We start from the raw sequence: 24,184 nt of genomic DNA, 5'->3' as shown, positions 1-24,184 counted from the left end.
ATTAAAGCCTGTTAATTATGAAAAAAAGAACTCTGTACATCTTTATTGAAGTAAAAGTTAAATTCAAATTATGATTCAGACTAGAGAAAATTGTTATTAATAATTAATATAATTAATAATTTTTAAGACTAAACTAAAATTGAAAAATAGATAGAGGAGATCGTTTAAAAAATATATAAATGATTAAATTTAAATTGAAAATGGCGTCGAGAAATTGTGTTTTGGAAGAACTGAACTGCACTGAAAAAATGAGAGCAGTGTCGCTGTGGCGGAAACAACCTTTGTCATTGGCATGCCGCAGTCGTACATTCGTCTCCGATTCCACTTCCAAGATCCAAATTTTCGATCGCCAACGAAAGCGCGCACAACGCGACCGAGCAGCATGGTCCACGCCCTTACACGACCCTCTCCTTCACTCAGTTTCTCAAAACCTCTTGGATCGCTTGCAGGTTAGGTTAGGTTAGGTCACATTCTTTTCCAATTTCAATTTCAATTTCTGTTTCAGTTACAATTTCAATTCCGATTCCGATTCTCTTTCTTCAGGACTGTAAGAAGACTTTTCCAACCGCCCTATGTTTGGGAGGCTCCTTGCAACCTATCACCCGCTCTCTTTCCGCTCCTCCTGCAAACGGTAGCAATCTAACAATTCCTCACTCACTCTCCATGCCCTATCATGTTGCTATGCTTCATTTAATCATCCAGTGCTTCATCTCAGGTGGAGTGGAAAAGCTTATTGTCATGGATGCCTCCTATGATATGGTTCAAGCTTGTAGAAATGCTTACCGTGCTTCGCCCAACAATGCCGTCCAGACAGAATTTCTGGTTGCTGACGAAGAGTTCCTGCCTATCAAAGAGAGGTGATTGTAATTTTTTATTCTTATCTATTTGGATAAATGACTAAATTTGGTTTCTCATCTACTGTCTGTTCTTCTAAGAAAAAAAAGCCTGATTTAGTAATTGACTATGTAAAAAATACAAATTAGATTCTGGATATTATAGCTTAAAGACTAAATGTAGTGTTCAATTGATCCTTAAAATTTTGTTTCATTGACAAAATGGTCACACAAGATTTAATAGGACATCATTGTCAGACTTTTTTCACATTCAGGGACTAAATCATATTATTTGTTCTTTTAAGGACTAAAGACTTTATTGAATTGGGCTTTATCCTATTTATTTCATGTCAGGGTTTTCTGTTCTTTTATTTTTTTAAATCTATTATTGATATTGTTGTATGGTTTGCAGCTCTGTGGATTTGGTTGTTAGTTGCTTGGGACTACACTGGACTAATGATCTTCCTGGAGCAATGATACAGGTGCTCTTTCCTCTTGTTTGTGGCTTCATTGAGTTTTAGTTGGTTCTTTTCTAATGGTGTCTCCAACAAAGGGTAATGTTTACAGAAAAAGCATCAAGTGATAGCAAATTGATCAGTAAATTTGTTTAGAGATTTACAATAATGGACATTTAAAATGATTGAGATTTATAAGATGAGTAAAGAAAAACAATTTAGAAAAGTTTATGCAGTTCACAGGTGCTCTAGCATGCAGTACTATAGCAGAGTAGTATTGAAGGATATCTTGTAGTTGTATGTTGTGTAACATTCTTACTTGTGATAAATAAAAGACCCATTAATAAGGAACAAATTCAACAATTAAAAAAGATAAATATTTGCTAAGATATTTCCCTTATTTGACATAATAAAATTATATCATATTTTCTTTAGTGTAATCAAATAATATGTTTAATACTTGTTCTCAAGCTAGGACATAAGTATCATGAGTCAAGTTTGTCACAAATATCATTAACATGAGACCTCTTGATAGACTTGGGAAATGTCACTTGATCAATTGTTAGGGCTGACAAAGTCAATGATTGTGTGGCAGCTGCTGAAGAACAAACATGCTCCGAGGGCATTGCAGCTTTGGGAGAGAAAAAAAATATTCAAAGAGCATGGTAGTTGCTGGAGAGAAAAATACTGTATGTTGTGTATACACATGATTTTTCTTATTTATAGTGAAGAAAAGATTCAGTAGCAAGGAAAAAATTGATTAGTTAATAAAAAAATATTTGCTAAGATATTTCCCTGTCTAATATAATCAAATCATACAGAATTAGATAACAGAAGTTTGGAGGAGACTTCTAAACCTGAGCACTGAGCATATCAAAGAAGCAGATATAGTACAAATTGAAAAAGGATAAGAATATTTATGGCATAGAAAGGGAATAGAATATAAGAGAGGGCTATAGTAATGAGTATGAGGGAGATGATGTGAAAGATGGTCAACAATAAAAGGAGGTTATATTCAGATTGATTGATGGACCTTGTTAGGAGCGTACTTGATTAACATTGCAAAATTATTTTGTGAAGATCAAGATTAAGTTTATGCCTGAAGTATGCTTATCAGTTTATAGACTTTTCATCATGTGTAAACATTAAACTGTTTTGTTGTCCATTTTTTAAGAGAAATACATGCTAATAATACCAACTAGTTATGTAATCTCAACTGATAGATAAACTTTGGGCTCTGAATGTCACTTGAGGAGTTAATCATCTAACTTGCTTCTTGTTTCTTTATACAGTAGAGTCAAGTCATTCTTGCCATTTCTACTAGATTGTCAGATGTTAGTTGTATAGAGAAACTAAAAAGAGTGCTCTTTTTCATTCAGTTACATGTTTATGTTTTAATTCTATTTATTTTATGTTCTGTCATTTGATCATAATATGTCTCAAAGTTAAATATCACCCAGAGCAACTAATAAAAATGACGAAGAAAGGATTTCATGGCATAACATCCTCAAGTGCAGGCTTGTACCTTCTAGGGATTTTTTCCCTACCGAAGCTTCCCTCTGTCCAAGTAGTAAACCACTTTGTAACACTTAACAAATGTAATATAGTTATAATATAATGGGTCATGATATGGCTAGAAATTTTGGTACTTAAGTTGGGCTGACTTAAGGAGCGAAGATTGATCCTTGCTAAGGTCAAGAGTAATGAACTAATTTATTATGCTTTCAAAGCTACAAATACAACCCACACAATAATAGATGACATTGGAAGACATCAAACACTTATTATAGATCAATGTAATGTTTGTACAAAGAGTATTGAAGCATTACTTGTGAGTAGGAGTGTAGGTGCGTAGTGCTCCCATCTATGATGTTATGTTGCACAATTGTGTAAGCTTCATGTGTTAAACTATAACTTGTTGGAGCTTTGTTTTGGAGTAGCAAGAATTTTAAGGAAAATTATTTTTAATGATATTTTGTTGTTGGAATTAGTTTGGATATTTAATTGGAAGGATTTTGGAAGGATAGTTATTTGGATGCATTTATGAAAATTGAACTTTTATGGTACTTTGGCTTAGGTTTTGGATGCATGTTGAATTACAGTTATCCTTGAGTTGGGTTGTAAAATTTTAGATAGATTGAATTGCAAGATTTTGAAATTGTGATATGTGCTGAACATGAATTCAATAAATATTGTGTTTGAATTTTGGGATCGAGTTAAATGAACCTGATAATGGATCTTGAAATGAGTTTGGGGACCACACCCAACAGCTACTTGTTAGAATATTAGGTTTGCTAGTCTAATTGTTAGTACATAACTACTAATATTATACTATTATTAGCTATTTTTCTCATTGCCTTCTAAACATAAGAGCTACATTACTGACTGGGCATTTCCTTCTTTGCTCAACTATGTTTACATTCACGAACATCTTCAAATGATTATGAGTTAAAGAAGAAACCAAGTATATGGCTAATTTATTTGGCTTATAATTGAAATATAATTCTCAATAATGTTTGAATATTTGCTTTGCCAATATAGAGAAAACATCAATGTGCAAATCATAAGTCTTTATCCTTATCCAAGTGTCACTTTTGATATCATTTTTTATTTTTTATTATCTGAGTTTTTTTTAATGTTTTGCAGTCTAGATTGGCATTGAAGCCTGATGGTTTATTTTTAGCAGCTATTCTTGGTGGAGAAACGTTAAAGTGACAATGCTATTTTTGTTTCTTTTAGTTTTTTTGCAACAAAAATATATGGAGCATTTTAATGATATTTGTTTTGGTACTAGGGAGCTGAGAATAGCTTGTACGTTAGCACAGATGGAGCGTGAAGGAGGGATCAGTCCCCGAATATCACCTTTGGCACAGGCATGTCTTATTGTAAAAGTGTTTTAAATTATTTACTTATTTGTTGATCTTAGAAAATGGACTTTGAACCTAATTCAATTCAACAAAATTAGTTTGCAAAATAGGGTTTGCATCCTAATAAACTAATATACTGTAATGTGGTCATATCTCTAATAGATGTGGAATTTCTAACACCTTCTCATGCGAAGACTGAACATCTCAAGTATGAGAGTAGATATTTGTAGGATATCCAGTAGAGGATGACATGATAGACTCAACAAACCTTGTTATGATGGATTTTGGTACCATCTTAGAAAGTGAATTCTAAGCCACTTAATCCTATAAAACTAGCTTGCAAGGTGAGCATTCATCAACATACTATAATTTGATCATATATTAAATTAATGTGGGATCTTTAGTAATTAACATCACCTTTATTTTGAATGAATGCTTCACTATCACTTTTGAATAGGATCATGTGGTTTCATGTTACTTGTTTTTAGAATTTGGGTTTAGATTTAACTCAACTCGAAAACTCTATTCATGGGGTGGGGTTGCTCCTCACTGTATATGTTATTTCGACACTTATTCTAGTTAATGTAAGACTTGAGTTTTTCCTGATTAACAAGTTCATCCCCAACACTTTTGGGTTTTGTACTAACTAATACGGTAGGTGGTTCAATACTGGATCTAAGATATACTCATACTATCTTAGAATTTAATCTTAGAGTCTAACTCAATTTTATAAAACCAAGTTGTAAGATGAGAATTGTTTAAACTTTGTAAGCTTTATTTATGTCATATCTTTAGTCTATGTGACTAAATTAACACCCTTGAAGCTACAATTAATGCAGCTCCCAAACAGACCCCAACTAAGGTGGGCTATAGGTGACCATGCTTAAGGTGGATTTCTAACAGTAATCATTGTTTGTTGGCAATTCAATAATGAATTCCATTATTTTGTTTGAAAGTAACTCGCTGTCATTTTTGGTGGTTAATTTGAAGCAAGTAGGCCTGTTTAAAATATCAGTTAGTTATTCTGGATTGTTTTAACTTTAATGCTTATAATGAAGACTTGTATTTTTGTTCAAATGGAATAACAAAGATGGAATTGAGAAGTCCTTTTGTCATCCATTTTCAGGTTCGAGATGCTGGAAATCTTTTGACCAGGGCCGGTTTCACCCTTCCAGGTGTTGATGTTGATGAGTACATAGTTAAATATGAAAGTGGTGAGAATCTTTATTTGGTTTAATAAATGAATTATTCTACATGCACGATTTGAGATAAATTAGTTATGACTTCTTTTTAAATTTTTTTAGATATATTCTTCTATAGTTTAGAATTTCAGTAATGGTAGATGACCAAAGGAAGATTTTTGCTGAGATGAGCATGGTGACATTTTATTGCTTACTGATAGGGTGTAGGAAGTAAACGCCACAAAACCCATATCACCTCACAACAATCTGGTGGCTAAAAGAATATCCACTTCCAGAATAATAGAATTTCCGCTTGATCAAGAGGAGTGAAGATGCTTGGAATTTTTTCACCGAAAATGTTCAAAGGATGAGAGTGAGGGAGGGCTAGCAAAAACTGTTGGTTGCCTTTTTCATAATTGAATTTGCATTTTAAACGTGTATGAATTGTTTCAAGTTGGTACTTGTTTATTGAATAATGTGAATCTCTTACCTTTGTGATACAATTTTCGTAATGCTGATCCTTGTCTATGTTCTGTGCAGCTCTAGAGCTTATAGAACATCTCCGTGCAATGGGTGAAACAAATGCTCTTTCGCAAATGAACAATGTAAATTCCCTTTATCAAATGTTGAGCCGTGGATGTTGGATTACATTTTTGAAAAAGGTTTGTGCATATTTGAACAGATCCTAAAGAGAGACACTGCTTTAGCAACTGCAGCTATTTATGATTCAATGTTTTCTTCCGAAGACGGAACTGTACCTGCAACCTTCCAGGTAATAAAAATAGTGTAGTTTATGTCTAAACTGTCTCTTATGAAAGATAAAGTTGAAATCATAATTTACAACTAATTATGAAAGATAAATGTGACATGTTGTATGGTCATTCTGCCTTCTCAGGTTATATACATGACGGGTTGGAGGGAACATCCTTCCCAGCAGAAAGCAAAACGAAGGGGATCAGCCACTATATCTTTCAATGATATTCAGAAGCAATTTGGAAGCCAAAGTTGATTGCCCCTTCCCCTTGATTTTGACTATTCATATTTAAGTTTAATTGATGTATTTAGGGCATTATTTGTGTGGTAACTCATGCATAGTTACCGTATACCAGGTCTGTATCTGGTACTACATATTGGTTAAACATTTTGATGAGCCAATTTCTTATGGTTTTATTTACTTTATTGTGTATATTTTTATATTTTGTAGTAACTATCCAAATGTTGGGAAACGTTGACAAATACATTTCACATGTTATTTCATTAAAATTTTACTATAGTTTATAAAACATAACTTAGAATAGAGAAATGTAAATATATTCAACAATTTATAGTTGCTACGGTGATATACATTGAATATGTATAAGTCATTAGCAATCCTCCCAAACACAAGAGTCGGATATAATTATAATGATTTTTTTATGGTTATTAGTTTTAGAATTTTATTAACATATGGTTTTAAAATCTAAAACATTTAAAATAAGTTTCATTAAATATTTTGATACTGTTAAATAATTTATTATAATTAAGTGTTTTAAAAATCGATAAACGATTATGAAAAGCTGAAGTCTTCGTTCATGATTATGAAATATGATGCATATTCTTTTTTTAACAATTAATAATCCTTTTAAAGAGTAATATTTAATATCTGGCTAGGATTTATCTAACTTTATCTATGATTATTGTATAACTTTTTTTATCATATTAAGTTCTTCGTTATTTTGTATGAACTTCAAGCTGTACCGAAATTACCATTGACACCTTTCATATAAAATATTCAAAAAAGACAAATTCCGACAGCATATTTTTTATATTCACTTTCACCACATTTGTTAACAACAAAACTGAGAAGTAAAACATATCGTGTTATAAAATAACAATTCATGTTTTACTTTTTTATCCTTACTTATAATAAAAGCTAAGTATTGTTCAATTAATTAAAATATATAATTTTAGTAATAATAACGATAATAATGATAAGTGTTGTTGTTGTTATTAGTTTCGAATTTAATTTACCTTTTCTACTTACCACTCGATCAATTCAAGACTAGATGGTGATCATTCAACAATGAAATGACTGATCGGTGAGGAACAATAAGTAATTAGTAATTAATATGAACAATTAATAAGAATAATAGTTATTAATTAGAAATTAATAAGAATAATAAAAGTCATTTATTGATAATTAATGGTCAGACCTAATTGTAAACACATTATAAGATTTATAATTACTTTGGACAACTCATCTTTACCATATAATTATTGAAAAAAATCATTGACTTAAGCAGTATAGTGTCCTTGACAAGTACCCACCTACTTGGCTAGGACAAGAAGGAGGGAAAGCAAATAGTGTAACTCAGATGATGGAGGATCATTAGGGAGCCCATCCAGTCTTCAGGACAACTTGGAGTGTTTTGAGTAAGGGACCTTAACCTCCTAACCCAAAACATTTTGGCGTCCACTGTGGGACCGAGCAGCATCCCTCTGTAGCCACAAGGAACCAAACAAGCGATACAATGGAAAACAATCACTTAGTTGTTTGGCCCCAACACTATCGCTGTGTAATGTGCTCAACCTTGGCCTGATGATCTTGCACAACTCTGTATGTAACAACTTGTTGCATGACTGAGCATTGTGTCTTTGTTCAAACTTTGAAAGTGTTAGGATAAACTTAAATTTTAGGGATTCATTAAAATCTTATTTTAGTAGTTTTGAGTTTAGTAATATTTGGTTTGATTTTGATAAAGATAAAATAGATATAGGTAGTTTTGATTTTCCATTTATTTAGGAGAGTATTATTTTATTTTATTGATATAAGATAAAGATAGATTAAGTAGATTTTATTTTAAGTTAGTTGATATTTTATTGTTAGTTTTTATTATTTGTATTTGGCCCAAGGCCTTATTTGGACCTATTTAAAGGTTGCCAAGGTTCAATGAAAAGTAACCATAGTGAATTGAAGAGTCAAATTATTTGTGTGGGTCACTTTTTTTTAATAGAAAGCGTAGCCAATCATCTTGGATGTTCAGCCTGATCATAGCCTAATATGGCTATAATTTTAATCGGTCAGCTTGATATGGTGTTTCATTGTCTTTGCCCGGTCATGAATCAACGTCGAGATCCAACGGTCCCGTCTTCAACAACACAACTTACCCCCAAGCAAGGCTATCTTAGGCCTTGAGCTTTTTTCCCATTTGGCACCCACCGGACGATCTCAAGCTTATATTTGTTTGGTTCCTACTAAACAGTTGATCATCGGTTTCTACCTCGTTTCTTGGTCTTATCCAAGTGTCAACTGTTCACCTTATGCATCAACCGATTGATCTCATGCGTTTGACATCAAACCTGATCTTGACCTGGCATTCACAACCAGATGTGCTTTCCATATTAACGACCTTTGTAAGACCCATGAAAAATATCTATAATAGTAAATTTTAGCATTTTATTAGTAATAATAATTTTAATGGATAGAAAATATAATTATGGTAGAAAAATTAAAATTTTTGATATAAAATTATAGTAATTCTAGAAGGAGAGTTTCAAATTTTTGATAACTTATTTAGGATTTTTTTTAGAAAATTGAATAGTAAAAAGTGAATAGTGAAAAGTGAATAGTGAATAGTAAAAAGTGAATAGTAAAAAAAATAAAAATTTAAAGGATAAGAATTCCTACGTAGCATGGAAGGAGTTAAGATCAGATTTGATCAAGTTGACGATTAAAATATTATTTTTAAAATAATATTAAAATAATAAATAATATTAAAAAATTAATGAATAGTAAAATTTTTTACCTATAAATAGCCATGGGAGGGAAGGGTATTCTGCACCAAGAAGAAGAAGAATCAAGTGAGAGCTTGAGAAATAGAGAAGAAAGAGTTAGGGAGAAATTTTTAGTTGCAAGAAGAGTAGATGTTCTGAAGAGTTTTCGGAGAAACAAATTCGGAGCAAGAGAAGTTTGGAATAGAGGTAGGAGAGCTAACCTTTCTAAGCTTTTATATTCTGATTTAGTATTGTTTATTATTATGCATGTCTTGAAATTATGTGAGAATATTGTTAATGCTTACTATATATTTATTTATATTGAATTTCTGTGTTAATATTATGTGCTGTTATTTTGAATCTGTAAATAAGAAATTTGTTAAAACTAGTTGAGGAACACTTTGGCTAAGGAAAGACTTGGTATTGAAGTTGTCCATTGTGACACACCTCTCTTTCCTGGAAGTCTACTCGACAAACTTTTAACTTAAATCTTGTTGAACAGATTATGTACTGTTAAACTATTGAGCAATATACCTCGTTGGAATGAATTCATGTTATTGTGGTAGATACGAAATTATGAATTTTAATTGTGATTATTGTAATTTATTATATTGGATTTGAATTTATGCGTCTAAACATGATATGAGTATTATGGGGAGATTTCGTAATGGTATAATATGAGTTGAGGAATGTGAGCATTGTATGAGTCTCGTGGAGAGATTCTGTAATGATGTGGTAATTGTGTATATGTTGATGTTGAGGGTCCTGTAGTTGGAGGTTATCCTGATACTCTAATAATCATCCAGTCTCAAGTAGAGAAGGATGCGTTATGTAGTGAGAGGGCCAGGAGGTCCTGGTCTATGTGCCGGTTTTGGACATAGTGTTGAGGACTAACCTTGTGAATGGTATGGACTATTTTTGGAACTGTATTTGTAAGAAGAAGCAGAAGTCATCACAAGTGTATAACCTCCCGTGACCGCTCATCAACGTATCATCCAGATGAGTGTCAAATTGGTATTCTGGGATGAGTGTCTATTGGGTATTGTGGTGTTTATTGGGTATTGTGGGACGAGTGTCTAATAGAAATTGTGGTATGATGGTATGAGGGTATATGACATAATTATTATATGATGTTAGTATCAAAGCAATTATGCATGTTTTATAAATGATTTGTTGCATGTTAGCTCACCCTACTTGTTTGTGTTTGGGTATGTACGATGATCGTATAATTCGTTATACGGGAGTAGATGAAGGAATGTCGTCTGATCCAGTACAGATGAAGAAAGAGATCGAAGAATAAGTTAGAAGAATTCGAATCATATTTATAAGTTTATAGTTGAAATCTGAGTTTAAAACATGTATAGACATATATCAACTAGGAATTTTTAAGTGTGAGATTACGGGATGTTACCGTAAATGTAATGTTACAATATATAAATTATGAATTATCCAGTGTGAGATATTGGGATGTTACAACCTTGCCTCATTTTTGCCTAATTAGGATCAATATCAATGGTCTAGTCACCTCTACCCTCAAGTCTTGGTTGTTCGGGCATCAACCACTCAACCCTAACATCGCAGTTTCGTCCAAAGCCCTAGCCTAGTCCAAAACCTGCAAACCTGACTTTTGTTGGGCTTCAACAACATGGTCACTACTTGCCTCAAGCTTTGATAATCTCTTTCCCCAAGGTCCTATCATCGACACAATAATTTGAAGTTCTTTCGAAACCCTCCCAAAGAAGGAAACTTGAAATCTCACACTTGGTTTCCATCGAGACCAAAAAGCATGGCCACTGCTCGACACAACCACAAGGTTGAGAGCCTTGGTATCAGACAATCTTCGACTTCATCCTCAAGTCTTGGGGTCAAAGGGTCAGTTGTACAACAACCTCTATCCAAGTTTGTGGCTCCTTTTTTATACCCCGATAGGGTAACCTGGCCTTTTTCCAACTTGTCTCAAGTAGTGACCATTTGGCCTCAACGTATCCTAGTGCGACTGTCTCAACATGGATTGGCTCCAATGTTAACTACTTAGCCACAACGTGTTAGCCTTCTTGCCTCAAGATTTTGGCCATTCATGTGGACCATTTTTCTTTTGTACAGGGATAGCCCGAGCAGACCTTAATCTCTCTCTCTCTCTCTCTCTCTCGCTCTATTAGTTGGACCGCATAGGTTCAGTCTTGTCAAGCTCTAATGGCTTGGCTCTCGTTTGAGCCTCAACTGGCCTTCAAACGTTCAACCGAAACCGTTCGGTCTCACTATCTTAGGCTATAAGGTCGGGTAGTCAAGCTAGCTCTCTGGCCTTATAGCCTAAGCTAACTTGATATTCATTGTTTAACCTCGTAAATGAATTATTAGCTTGATTGGATACACTTTTTCTGACCGTTCAAATTTGAATTTCTCCTTTTCTTCTAGGCAGATGACAGGACCCTGCATACAAGCACTTGGCCAAATTTGAGCAACCAGCCGGTAGGGAATGTTTTTCAACTCCGTTCGAGCCCTTCAAGGGTGGTCAGAGAACGTTTTTCAACTCTTGACATACCTTCAACCAGCCAACATGGAATATTTTTCAAATCTTGTTGAGCCCTTCATGGGTGGTTAGGGAATGTTTTTCAACTCTTGCCCAACCCTTCACGAGTGGTCAGGGAACTTTTTCAACTCTTGACTTACCTTTGACCAGCCGGCAATGAATGTTTTTTAACTCCTGTTGAGCCCTTCACGGGTGGTTAATGGACATTTTTCAACTCCTGACTTACCTTGAACCAGTCGGTAGGGAATGTTTTTCAACTCTTGCCAAGCCCTCTATGGGTGGTCAGAGAACATTTTTCAAATTCAATGAGAACGCTTTTTAACTTCGTCCTTACTTACAACGAGTGGTCGATGAAGCTCAGGATCTTGGTCAACGTACAACAACACACAAAGACAAGTGCCGAAGGTAAAACTAATCTGCATATAGGAAGCGAACTATCTAAAACCCCTTCGCACATTATATCATGCTTGGGCTTGGGAAGCTTGTGTACTGTATGACCACCCGATCAGCTAAGAATCGGATGATCGACCATCCAACAACGAAATGACCGACCAGTCAGAAACAATAATTAATATGAACAATTAATAAAAGTAACAGTCATTAATTGTAAATTAATAGGAATAATGAAAGTCATTTATTGGTAATTAATAAGTGAGACTTAATTTATTATAAGATTATAAAGGAAAATCATAATTACTTTGGATGACTCATCTTTACCGTATAATTATTGAGAAAAATCATGAGTATCAGAGTGACTTTAACAGGTACCAACTCACACGGCTAGGACAAGAAAGAAAGAGCAAATAACATAAGTCAAATGATGAGAATCATTAGAGAACCCATCCAGTCTTCAAGACAACTTAGAGTGCTTTGAGTAAGGGATCTCAACCCCCTAACTCGAAATACATTTTTTTTAAATTATTTGTTTGTAAAAAGAATTTATTATAATAGTATTTTTAATATTTTAACTATTAATATAAGTATTTTTATATCAAAATCATATAATAAATAGCATATTATTACCTAATATGAAATGATAGTATTTATTTATCAAAATTACGTACTAAGTGATTTAGCTTTTTATTAATTACAATTAGGTTCACCAAATTCAATTATATTTGATAAAAACTATTGTAAAATTTAAATCTTCATAAGCCTCTAGAGATTGAGAGAGACACAGAGAGATAGAGATATATATAAGTTTTTGAATATAAAAGAAACAGTGGAAATATGTATCCTATAAAAATGGAAAAGTAAATACACTGAACAAAATTGTTTATCCTAATTAACGATCAGTTACAAATACGAATAATTTCGCAAGTTAAAACTTTTGCGAAATAGCCAACTCTATGAAAAGTACATTGCAAATTGTTGTCGAAATGAGAGAAAATAATGGTACATAACATGATTATCATCAACACACATCTTCTCTTCTATTAGGAAAATAGTTGGTAAGTCTTGGCGGAAACCACAATTGTTCGTACTCCTCCAATCGGTGCAAGAAGTGCTATGATAAGTCCAACAATGATGCTTAACTGTAACACAGTTCAAAAACATAAATCATTCTAAACATTAAACTCGTCTTTCAATCAGTTTATCAGTTAACGATCAAAAAAACATACCCATGATACCACCCAATGGAAACTCCATCTTCTAGGTTTTGTTGCCTCAAGCCATAACACACAAGGAATCTGCATCAAACTTTTCAAAATTGTTAGCTTCAGATTCAAGCATGGTTAACTTTATAACACAATTTCAGATATTACAATATATGATGTTGACGTGAAAGCGAGTCCTCCAAAAAACCCTAAAAGTCCTCCAAAAAATGGAATGCACATGCCAATAAATCCCACCAGACCTGCAACAACAGATAATGAACATAGATATAATAATAATAATCAAAAGAAGCAATTAAGAACACAAAAGTCGTTTGAGAGAATCAATTTCTTACAAACGAAAATTGTTCGACTAACAGCGCGAAGCATGACTGAGCGATTACAATTCAATTTTTCCACCAAAGTTGTCTCTATTGTATCAAACACAGGCATGGAAAAAACCTTCACAAGAAGAAACAGATCAAGGAAACAACGTTTGATTTGATTTAGGTATATGTACGTATGAAGGTAATCACATATAATACCTGGAAGCTTCCCACAACATGAAGAAAGACCATAAAGTTAGCGATGGCAATGAGCCAAAAGGGGTGTTCGAGGGTGATGAGAACATCATCTTCAACAGCGTTTCCAAATGCCCAGAATCCAGATATTGCAACTGTTGCATAGCAAAAAATGACTATGGAATATGCCACAACCACACCTCGCCACATTGGAATCTTTGAAGGTTTCTCTACTGTAGAGGGCAATGTGGCCTGAATCTCCAAGGCAACACTGTGACCTGCAAAGGCAAAAGCTATGGTTCCAAGGGCATTGAAGGCATCGAAAGTCCTCCCTGCAGTTGTGTGAGACCGAACATCATAACTCCGAGGATGACCCTTCAAACCCTCAATAACCGACATGATAAAGGCCACCATCGAATAGCTGCATGCATTAACAAACACACAGACAAATGACGTTATATTTAACAATTTGAAAGCAAACATCGGAACGTACCAGATTGACATGACAGCGGCCAGAGAAGAAACTGCTTTCAAATTATGGAAGTTAGGAGTTTGGGAAAGCATGATCTGCAAGACTACAAAGATCAGAATGTAATATGTTTGTCTGATGTCACTCATGCCACGAACTGACAGTATTTGGAAAAACTTCTTCAGCGACTTTCCACCGGTGACACAGTAAACAATGGCCGAGGCCACCTGAACCGTTAGCTGCTGCGGCATCACCAGCCAAAGCCCTTTCTTAGGACCAAGAACGTGCACTCCCAGATCATAGTATCTATCAAACCTCAACCCAGGAGCCATCTCGTGCATTTCAGCAAGTAGCCACAGTGTGTAAAATGTCAGAAGCCACGAAACTACGATCGTTATAACACCTGGAACCCTGCACAAAACATCCATCAATCACACAACACAAAAGGGTATCTCTCAAATTTAAACCTTTTCTTACCATCCAAGCTGCGCAATAGCAAAAGGTAACCCTAGCACGCCAGCGCCCACCATAGCTGTAACATTGTGGAAAGATGAATACCACCATTTTGCCTTCCTAGAATCGCTCTCATCGGGCATCCAGTTTTCCACTTTATGTGGGTCCCTAGCGGACCTCATTTCAACATTCCCATTGGCGTGCTCCTGAAACAACACCAATCAAAATCACATCTTGATCACTGAGATTAACATAACATGATGATGACTGGAACTTACCATTTCCAAGGTTGTATGTGAAAGTTTTTTTGGATTGAAGAAGAAGTGTGCGAGCTATTCTTTTAGAGGTTAATAATGGCGCTTACCATGTTTATATATATTAGTTAGACGGAGGTGGCTGGATCAGTCACGGGATCCGAAGCTTAAGGAGAGCACGTTTAAAGCAAAAACAGAGCCTTTTTCTCTCTTCCTTTACCTTATTTACCTACTCCTTCCACATATCACTCCCTTTAAGACAACCCGATTACTATTATTATTATTATTATAATTATTATTATATGCATTCACATAAAAACTTATAAAAAATTACAAATCAATGCTAAAACCTAATAACCTTCACAAATTTAGTCAAACACTTCTAAAACAATATACCAAACAAAACAAGACTTCATCCTTCAAATGCTTAGTCTTTTTCATGCAATTCCCCTCCTCACATTTCTCTTTTATGAACACAAAAACTTCAAAAAAATATCTTGTGATTTTGGCCGTTTCACTGCCAAATATTTGAATAAAGTATAATTAAATATTATAATTAACATTCTAAATAATTAATTAATTATTTAATTTCTAGATATTATATATGTTATGTACAATAAATTATTTTTGTTTCTTTATTATGATCAATTTCTTTTTTACTATTATATAGTTATCACTATGTAATCATACATTTTGATTCAATTTTTTATTCACATGGTATCCGAGGTAATTTTTCCGTATTTATTCCAATACTATTTTTCTTCCATGCATGTCATAATGAAAAATTTTAACATCTAATAATGATATGATTATATACCTATTTTAGATACTAGTCATTTTTCAATGGTTTGGTTTCTTTTTACTATTTTTATCAATTCATTGTTTAAATGTAAATGGATCATTAAGTATCAATATTTACTTTGCATGTTTTGAATCTTATTATAGATATATCACTAAAAAATTATTAATTATCGATAAACACAATTCATTGATAATAATAAAAATTTGTTGATAATTACTTACTATTATAAATCTATCAATAATGATAGACAAATTCTAATTGTTAATAAATGTTGAGATTTGATTTTTTTTCTTCCTTTCCTTTCCTTTTTTTTCTTTTTCTTTCTTCTTCTTTCTCTTCTTCTTTTCTCCTCTCCTCTTTTTGATATTACACATATTTTTTCTACTTTTAATTATTAACTTTGGCTTCTTATTAAAAAATTATTATGTGATGTGTTTTAATAAATAGGGATTCCATATATGAGATTATTTTGACTCTATTAATAATTAGACTCATATAGAAAAAGATACTTAAAAAGTGAGAGTCGATGAAAATTTCTAGTTTTGGAAGAACATGAAAAAGGACCGTGGTATAATAATTTTACCTTGTCATGTGTAGTGAGAGCAAGAAGATGAGAGCAATAGTCATCTCTCTATCAATGCAACCATTTCTTAGGATGTGGATTTAAGATTGCTCAAGTAAGTTGAAAAATATTTCTTAGGTTGAATATTCGGATTTGATGTTGGTTTGAACTCTGTTACCTACTATTGAATATTAGGATCTAATGTTAGTTTGATCCTTTCCATCCCTTGGCTTAAAGAGTAATACATGCTCAAAGTAAACTCTATTACCTATAGTTGCTTTCTGATTTCACTTTTGCTCAGCTGTATCAGATAATATTAGGTTTTTCATCATATATATTTGATACAAGTTATGCTAACGGGAAAACATCTTCTATAACTTACATTTGATATAAAGTCATTATAATGTAATTTGTATATATATTAAGCAATATTTTTTTTTTTGTTTCAACCCGCCTCTACAATAAGTTTAAACATTTTTTTTCTTCTCTATATCTAAAAAAGATAAACGTAATTTAGTAGATAGCACACGTTAAACACTAATTACTGTTATGCTATTTGGAATGTCATCATAAAAGGGTTACAAATTACCAAAACAATTATATTATTAGATTTGATATTTTGTTATTTTGAAATTAATGTATTTATTACATATTATTATTTTCATTAACCTGCAATTTGAGAAATACGACATAAGGATTTGTTGTCCATGGATCCTTTATGGTGGCTAAAGCTATTATTGTATATCTGATGGTTTTGGGTTAATGGACGGGATATGAGGGTTTGGATGTTCATTTAGCATTTTTGCTGCCCCAAAGTTCTATATCAAACTCAGTGGCTCAGAAGCTAATGTGTTGGAAGATTTATTAAAGGCAATTAATCTTTTTTATATTAGACGAGATGTTGTTTAGAGCGAAAATGACTTATTGAATCATGTTGGCTTTATAATACCCCGATTTCTAAGATGTCACAGCATTAAAAAAATATAAACTGCAAACTTTCTTGTACTATGAAAATGTACTTTTCAAAAATTTAACTTTTAAACATTGGTAACTTATTTCAAACATAATAGTTTCAAAACCTTAACTACAATTTCATTGTCTCACTTGTAAACAAATTAACTTTAATTGAAATCTCAAGATCTTTTCCTATCCTCTTTCGAGTCTATCACATCTGGAACATATGTAACACCGTCTGCTCACATATAACATATTATACAATCATCACCAATAATTTCATTCACAAACGCAAACACAAACATGTATGAGGTAAGCTACAAGTAAAATAAAGTCATAATCAAACACCCCATACACATAAGTAATTATAACAGGATTCCTAATCCTCAAAACATAACAATTCAAACATATATGAATACTTAATACTTTATCCTCGATCATCACTAACATCACACACTTAAACTAACAGTTTATCCTCATAGTAGCACCTATGCCAACTATATCACCTGATACCATTACTATCAACATAGTATTTCCCTGATGTTCTATCATCACCATACTCATCCACATATGTATCTCCATCACGATTAACCTCATCATGATAACCACCATGAGTCTCCTCAAAGACCATAAAACCATAGTGGAAAGAATTAGTCATACTCATGTACCTTACCTCATCGACTGTAGTCGCTCCTACAGTCCACCTGTAGCCTCTCCTACAGAACATTTGTAGCCTCCCCTGTAGATCTACTCGAGTAGTTCCACAACCCAACTAAGGAACATGTCTTCCTGCCATAAAAGGACAAGGAAGCCACCATCTCCCCCACACAAGAAAGGTTCAATACATGAACAACCGAAACCTGTCCGTGGATAAAAATCAGGATTTACTAAGTATAGCGAGTAGATCTATCCTCCACTCTCATGCTCATCAACAACTTACTCAGGTACATCCCAACATTCACTCATGCTTTAATCTTAACCATAAGTCAAACATGACCGTACACACAACTAGGGATGTCAACGGGTCGGGTCGGGTACAAATAGTGCCTACTCGCAACACACGACCCGATAAAAAGAAATCCACTCGTTCCCCGACTCGCTACTCGCACAGATATCCGTTTAAAAAATATTCGCGGATATTTTAAAATCCATGGATACCTGCAAATATTTAAAAAAATATAGTTTTATAAAATATTAAAATAAAATTACAAAAAATATATAAAATATAATATAAATTAAATTAAATTAAATATAATTTAAAATTTAATTTTAATTAAATTTAATCTTATAAAATATAAATTAATGTTAATTTAACTTAATAAAATATAAATTAAATTTTTATTTTTTATTTTTTGCGGGTAACAGATATCCGCGGATACAAATAGTATAATATTCGTACTCAATCCGTTTATAAGCGGATATTAAAATATCCGCTACCCGCAACCTGCGTGTAAGAAATATCCGTGGATATTAATTATCCGTCACGAATTTTATCTACAGATATCCGCGAGTGCAGATTTTGTTGTCATCCCTACACAGAATAACTATTCTCATTCCTTACCTAACCTTATTCATTTGTCACTATCTAAAATCTCATTCAAACACATAGTGTATTCAACGAACTCCTCATGGATTCCACTCAATCAATAGATTACAAAACAAAGAAATAAATATCATTCTCAACTAAAAAATAATGAAGCATTTTTATTATTTTAATTAATCATTAAAACTTCGTTATTTTCTTTTTCTAACCCAATTACTTTTATTTCCAATTTTATTTTCAATTAATTTTATTTCTAATTCCAATTCGAATTCCATTCCCATTAATAGCTACATAAACCACAATAATTTTATTCTCATTATTATAAAAATAATTATTATAAATTGTTATATGCTCATTAATATAATAATAATTATTATAGTTATTGTTTTTGTCTCTTTCTTCCTTTACGATTTAGTTTTATTAATTATTGTCAACAATTTTAAATTGAAACTTTTAATTGGAGCCCAATTAATTAAAACAATTGACATTGAATATAAAATGCAAATAAATTTCTAATTATAATTACCATAATCTTGATATTAATTGCAATTAAATAGAACCATGACTATTATTATATCTCTAATATCATTAAAATGAACCCTAGCCTCTAACTCGTCTAGAATTTAATTACATAAATTATATTGATTATTAACAAAATAATACATAATGTTTATCGGTTAAAGCAATTGATCCATGCATGAAAAAAATTGATCGAAATTCCATATTCATTTAACCATAACAAAACATTCCATCATGATATAAAGCATTCAAGTTAAATTACAATTACACAAATGAACAAAACAAAATCAAACATACATTCATATTCATTATACAATAAACAAAGTTTTCTCGTACCTTGATCAATTTTAATGCTTTATCTATATTTTCAAAATACCACTAATCTTCTTTTCCACTAAGAGTTTTTTGTTGCTCTTTTTCTTTTCTTTCAAACGTCTATGTCCTATTCTTTTCTCTTTGATTTTGAATTTCTAGGGTTTCTAAACACAATCCGCCCATTTCTCTATATAGTAATATTTATAAATCAACTAAACTATATCTTTAATATTTTATCTCTTATTATAATATAAATCTTTAATTTCTTACACCTAATTCATAAAAGGTAAAAGACCATTTTACCCCTAGGCAAAAATATAAATAAAATAAAAGAAATAACATAATAATTATGTTTTAACAAAAATGTAAACTAAAGCACACTAATTTTCAAACAAATACCAAAGTCTCAAAACTACTTTATCTTTAAGACTCCCATTTTTCTGGATCTTATATGCTTTGTTCAACAAGAGAGTGTTGCTCCCTTCACCACCACCGTATACTTCCTCCACCTCCCCACATTATTTTAATTCCAATTATATCCTTAAGTTAAAAGTTTTTTACTTTTACCCTATTTTAAATCATTTGAAACCCTAATCCTTATTTACTTTCCCAGCACCCACGGAACTCTCTTCCCCTTTCCCCATTTTCGTTTCACCTCCTCGCTTCCTTTCCTTTCTTTGTTTCTTCCCCGTTTTTCTTTTGGTTTGAAAGCTTTCATTGCCGCTGTGGTGTGGAGGAGCGTCCAGAGCGTCAAGGAAGAGCTTGGATCGAGTTCCTTTACAGCTTGTTTTCGTCTTCTTCAGGTTGGTTTTTTTTCACCATTCTCTTCCTTTTTTATGTTAGATAGTTTAATTTAGGGTTTATTATTGTTTGTGTGCTTTGAATATGTGATGTTTTGTCAATGTTTATGGAGTGTTGTTGCCGCTGGTTCGATTGTGTGCCGCATGAACAGACCCTACGAAGGCCAAAACGGATGCGGGATATCCGTTTGGCCTTCAACGGATATCCGACTTCCGGCGACAGATGTGGGAGATCCGTTGAAGGCCAAACAGATATCCCACATCCGTTTCGGCCTTTTGGGGTTTTTTTTTCCTTCAATACTAAATATAGAATGTTAGAAGCACAAAGTCAATCCATGGAACAGAGATGCTGCAATTAGTCTCACAACTTAATGTTCAAAGTTAAAAGCTCAATCCAATATATCAATATGTGATTGTTCTTCCAACTATTAGCCAAGTGGATTCAGAACATATTTTAATTGTAATGATGCATGAATTGTGCCTTATAGCCTCTTGCACCCTTTAACCTCAAGAAAGAATAAAAATCAATTATGTTTTTTGACGATTCAGAGGTTTTATGAATGAAATAATTATAATTTTTGTCAAAAATGGCAAGAACACGCGGAGCATCTTTTAGTTCTCGAGGAGAGAGTTCGGCGCAGGGCGAAACTCGGAAAAGACCTACCTCTTCCGTTCATAGAAGGAGTGCAACTCCTATTGAGGATGACCCTTATGTTGAGAAACGAGCCTTTGAAGAGCAGACATATGAGGCGTATGAGACTCATGGTCAGGAGAATGCATTTGAGGCCCCTGACGATGATGACAATGAGGAGGAGCATGCAGATGTTCATGACATACAGGAGGATGTCGGTGGATTTCCTGGAGGTCCACGTGATGGTTCATTGTTGACGCACTATGTTCAGCATGTAGCTTATGCTATTTCACATGGTTCGGTGAGTGCAAAAATAAAATTTATTTTATATTTTTTTTAATATAAATTTTATTAAATATTGATGTGTAGGATCGATGGGACATACTGAAATAAGTTAGGACCATGCCACGAGGGAATTCAACATATTGTGTTGAATTCTAGTTTGATGCCTCTCATAGAGATTTGTTATGATTACGTTGATAAGGGCTTACTCCTCGGATTCATGGAGAGGTGGCATTTTGTGACCAGTAGTTTCCATCTGCCTATAGGGGAGATGTCGGTTACTTTGATGACGTCTCGACATTACTTCGCCTGCCCATGATGGGACAAATGTGTGATTTGGAGGAGTTGGAGTTTGAGGAGGCTCGTACAACCCTTGTGTAGCTGCTCGGCGTTGATGGTGGCATAACTGGTGCTGAGATGGAGGACGCACGTGGTTCAAAAGTTAGACTAGCTGGCTTAGAGAGATATATGTTCAGTGGTGTGAATCGCAACATTGGGACTATGCTGCCATAGCATATTTGTTGCATCTAGTAGGATGCACGATTTTTGAAAATAAGAGTGCCAATTCTATACGCATGTCTTAATTATTGTTATTTATAGACGTACACGTGTGTGGCAGATATGCTTAGGGCGTTGTAGCACTCGCCCATCTGTACGAGCATCTCGGGGATGCGAGTCTCGCCTCCACAAAGCAGATGGTTGGATATTTGACTCTATTTTAGGTACAATTATAACTTTGACATTTATTTCATGTATTTATTTCCATGTTCGAAGATGGATGAAATTTAATTGAATAATTAGTTTTTTAGAGTTGGATATACGAACATTTCCCTGGCATGGGAAGGAGGCGGTTGGTGACTTCTTACATGATACCACACCACGTGGCATGAGGTGGCAGAGCCCTAGGCAGAGTTCCACCCTCGCGGAGATTCGGTCACATTTGGATGCGTTGACATACAGTGGAGTTTTATGGCATCCGTATGAGGGGCATCAGGGCATTCGGCCATTCTTCGGCATCTGTATGTATTATGGATGGATTCGGATTAGTGACCCTTTGTCGTCATTTGCCTGAGCATGCGCTGAGCCAATTTGGGTTTCAGCAAGACATTCCATGATCACGCACTGCGGTTCCAGATGCAGATACAATGGCCATTGATCATATTTGGTTGCACTTCAGAGCTCACGTTGTGAGTAATGTCAGACATGCAACATCCCCTTTTGAGTGTGTCGATGGGTACATTTAGTGGTTCAGGAGGATTTCACATCCTTATATTATTGTTGCTGCAGATGACGCACGACCGACACTTGCGCCTAGACAGCACCCCGATGTTTCACAGGAGGCGCGATCCCATCGTAGACCGTCTCCACCTTCACCATCTGGCGCCCTGGTATGTTATTTTTCATTGTTTATATTATTAAATTTTAGGTTTAATAGGTTTGGAGGTCCCTATATTTGTGGGTTCGTTTCAATTGGGTCCTCCAATTTTGAAAGTGATCAATTGAGTCCCTAATTTGGTCAATCAGATTCAATAATAGGATCTTCGTTAAATGCAGTTAACGACGTTAACTTTGTTATGAAGTGACAAGCTGAGGCATCTAGGTGGCATCCTTTTGAGCTGTATAGGTGGATTTATAACATTTTTATATTATTCACAAATAAAATAAAAGCTAAATGAATTTTCGTGGTTTAATTATAACTCATTAAACCAAACCTAAACAATGTTTCCTATTTTGGGGTCAGGTAGCTCGTGTCTTCAAAGTTGGGGAAATCTGCGAAATTGGGGAAATTAGAGAAATTAGGGCTCGTGGTTGTATTTGAAGGTCAAATCCCTAAATTACTGCTGTGTGATAGGAGGTCGAGCTTGTAGTTCTACGACGCGGCTGGGTGTAGTGCTTGTGGTTGTTGTTGTTCGAAGACAATGTCGAAGGAGCACTCTTGCTATTCATCGAGTTGTAGTGCCAAGCGGAAGGAAAATGGTACGCCTTCACCGATCTGCTACTGTGGTCAAAGTTGTGTGGTGAGAACTGCTCAAACTATGAAGAATTGGGGCAAGCAATTTTGGGGATGCTCCAAGTATAAGGTATGTTAGATTCAACTCAACCTAATTAAGTTCTGGTACTGTTTGTGAGAAGAAGGTGATACTCCCTAATTAAGTTGAATGTTGTCTTTACAGAATGATGGTGAAGAAAGTGGTTGCAACTTCTTCAAATGGTGCAATGATATTGGTGGTGACGAAAGGGGAAGCTTGTTCAACAGTGAAGGAAAGAAAGAAACACGGGTGAAGAGTGAAGACATGGATAGTACTAGGAAAATGATACTGAATTTACAAAAATCAGTCTTCATTGTTCAAAAGTGGATGAAGGTGATGTTGTTGGTGTCTGTTTTATGTGTAATACAAATAGTTTTAGTTTCAATGTTGATGAGGAAAGGATGATTTCTTGTAACTTTGTTGTAGGTTTGGTCTGTTGTAATGAAATTAATGAAATGAATGAAATGGAAGAGTTGTTATAAATTCAGTCCATATACTGTGTACAAAATTACTGCTAAATTATCTTTATAGAGTCCATATAATGTTGAATTATACAGTCCATATAAATTCAGTCCATATAAATTACTTTATAAATTACTGCTAAATTACTTTATAAATTATCTTTATACTGTGTACAAAATTACTGCTAAATTACTGCTGAATGTATACAGTCCATATAAATTTAGTCCATATAATGCTAAATCATCTTTATAGAATAAGTAGTTTCAATTTATAGAATAAGCAGTTTCATTGTTATAATGCTAAATTACAGCATTGTTATCCTGTTTAGACCACAGATAAATTGCTGAGATATTATTGGCTTCAGCTTTACATT

General features: G+C 33.7%; 2 protein-coding genes across 3 annotated transcripts; one reads left to right on the top strand and one right to left on the bottom strand.

Annotated features, from left to right (window-relative positions):
* Positions 1-203: 203 nt before the first annotated feature.
* On the top strand, positions 204-6,510 carry LOC108332383 (putative methyltransferase At1g22800, mitochondrial). 2 transcript variants are annotated; one of them, XR_008246285.1, is made up of 10 exons: positions 204-449; positions 544-631; positions 716-857; positions 1,246-1,315; positions 3,935-3,999; positions 4,083-4,161; positions 5,282-5,369; positions 5,877-5,941; positions 5,999-6,108; positions 6,232-6,264. XR_008246285.1 is itself a non-coding variant. In XM_017567620.2 (10 exons), exons 1-10 carry the CDS (start codon positions 249-251, stop codon positions 6,343-6,345), a joined length of 1,002 nt encoding a protein of 333 aa, XP_017423109.1. In that variant the 5' UTR covers positions 204-248; the 3' UTR covers positions 6,346-6,510. The 2 variants fall into 2 exon arrangements, 1 of the variants encoding a protein (XP_017423109.1); XM_017567620.2 differs by having other exon boundaries at positions 6,019-6,108; positions 6,232-6,510.
* A 6,455-nt stretch (positions 6,511-12,965) lies between these two features.
* Positions 12,966-14,983, bottom strand: LOC108332653 (lysine histidine transporter-like 5). The gene is made up of 8 exons (XM_052871302.1): positions 14,936-14,983; positions 14,682-14,863; positions 14,229-14,615; positions 13,760-14,156; positions 13,571-13,676; positions 13,386-13,477; positions 13,242-13,310; positions 12,966-13,154 (listed from the first exon to the last, which is right to left on the bottom strand). The coding sequence occupies exons 1-8, from the start codon at positions 14,936-14,938 to the stop codon at positions 13,056-13,058; spliced, it is 1,335 nt and encodes a 444-aa protein (XP_052727262.1). The 5' UTR covers positions 14,939-14,983; the 3' UTR covers positions 12,966-13,055.
* Between the last annotated feature and the right edge of the window lie 9,201 nt (positions 14,984-24,184).

Source organism: Vigna angularis, chromosome 11 (assembly GCF_016808095.1).
Source record: "Vigna angularis cultivar LongXiaoDou No.4 chromosome 11, ASM1680809v1, whole genome shotgun sequence".
In the NCBI taxonomy this organism is placed as follows: domain Eukaryota; kingdom Viridiplantae; phylum Streptophyta; class Magnoliopsida; order Fabales; family Fabaceae; genus Vigna; species Vigna angularis.
This window is presented reverse-complemented; position numbering and strand designations above follow the sequence as displayed.

Excerpts from the sequence above, each read along its gene's own strand:
- LOC108332383 (XM_017567620.2), top strand. The coding sequence starts at position 249 with ATGAGAGCAGTGTCGCTGTGGCGGAAACAACCTTTGTCATTGGCATGC. Across the intron at positions 5,942-6,018 it reads CTCTTTCGCAAATGAACAAT|ATCCTAAAGAGAGACACTGC; the intron begins GTAAATTCCCTT and ends ATATTTGAACAG. Across the intron at positions 6,109-6,231 it reads CTGTACCTGCAACCTTCCAG|GTTATATACATGACGGGTTG; the intron begins GTAATAAAAATA and ends CTGCCTTCTCAG.
- LOC108332653 (XM_052871302.1), bottom strand. Across the intron at positions 14,157-14,228 it reads GCCGCTGTCATGTCAATCTG|CTATTCGATGGTGGCCTTTA; the intron begins GTACGTTCCGAT and ends TAATGCATGCAG. Across the intron at positions 13,677-13,759 it reads ATGTTGTGGGAAGCTTCCAG|GTTTTTTCCATGCCTGTGTT; the intron begins GTATTATATGTG and ends CTTCTTGTGAAG.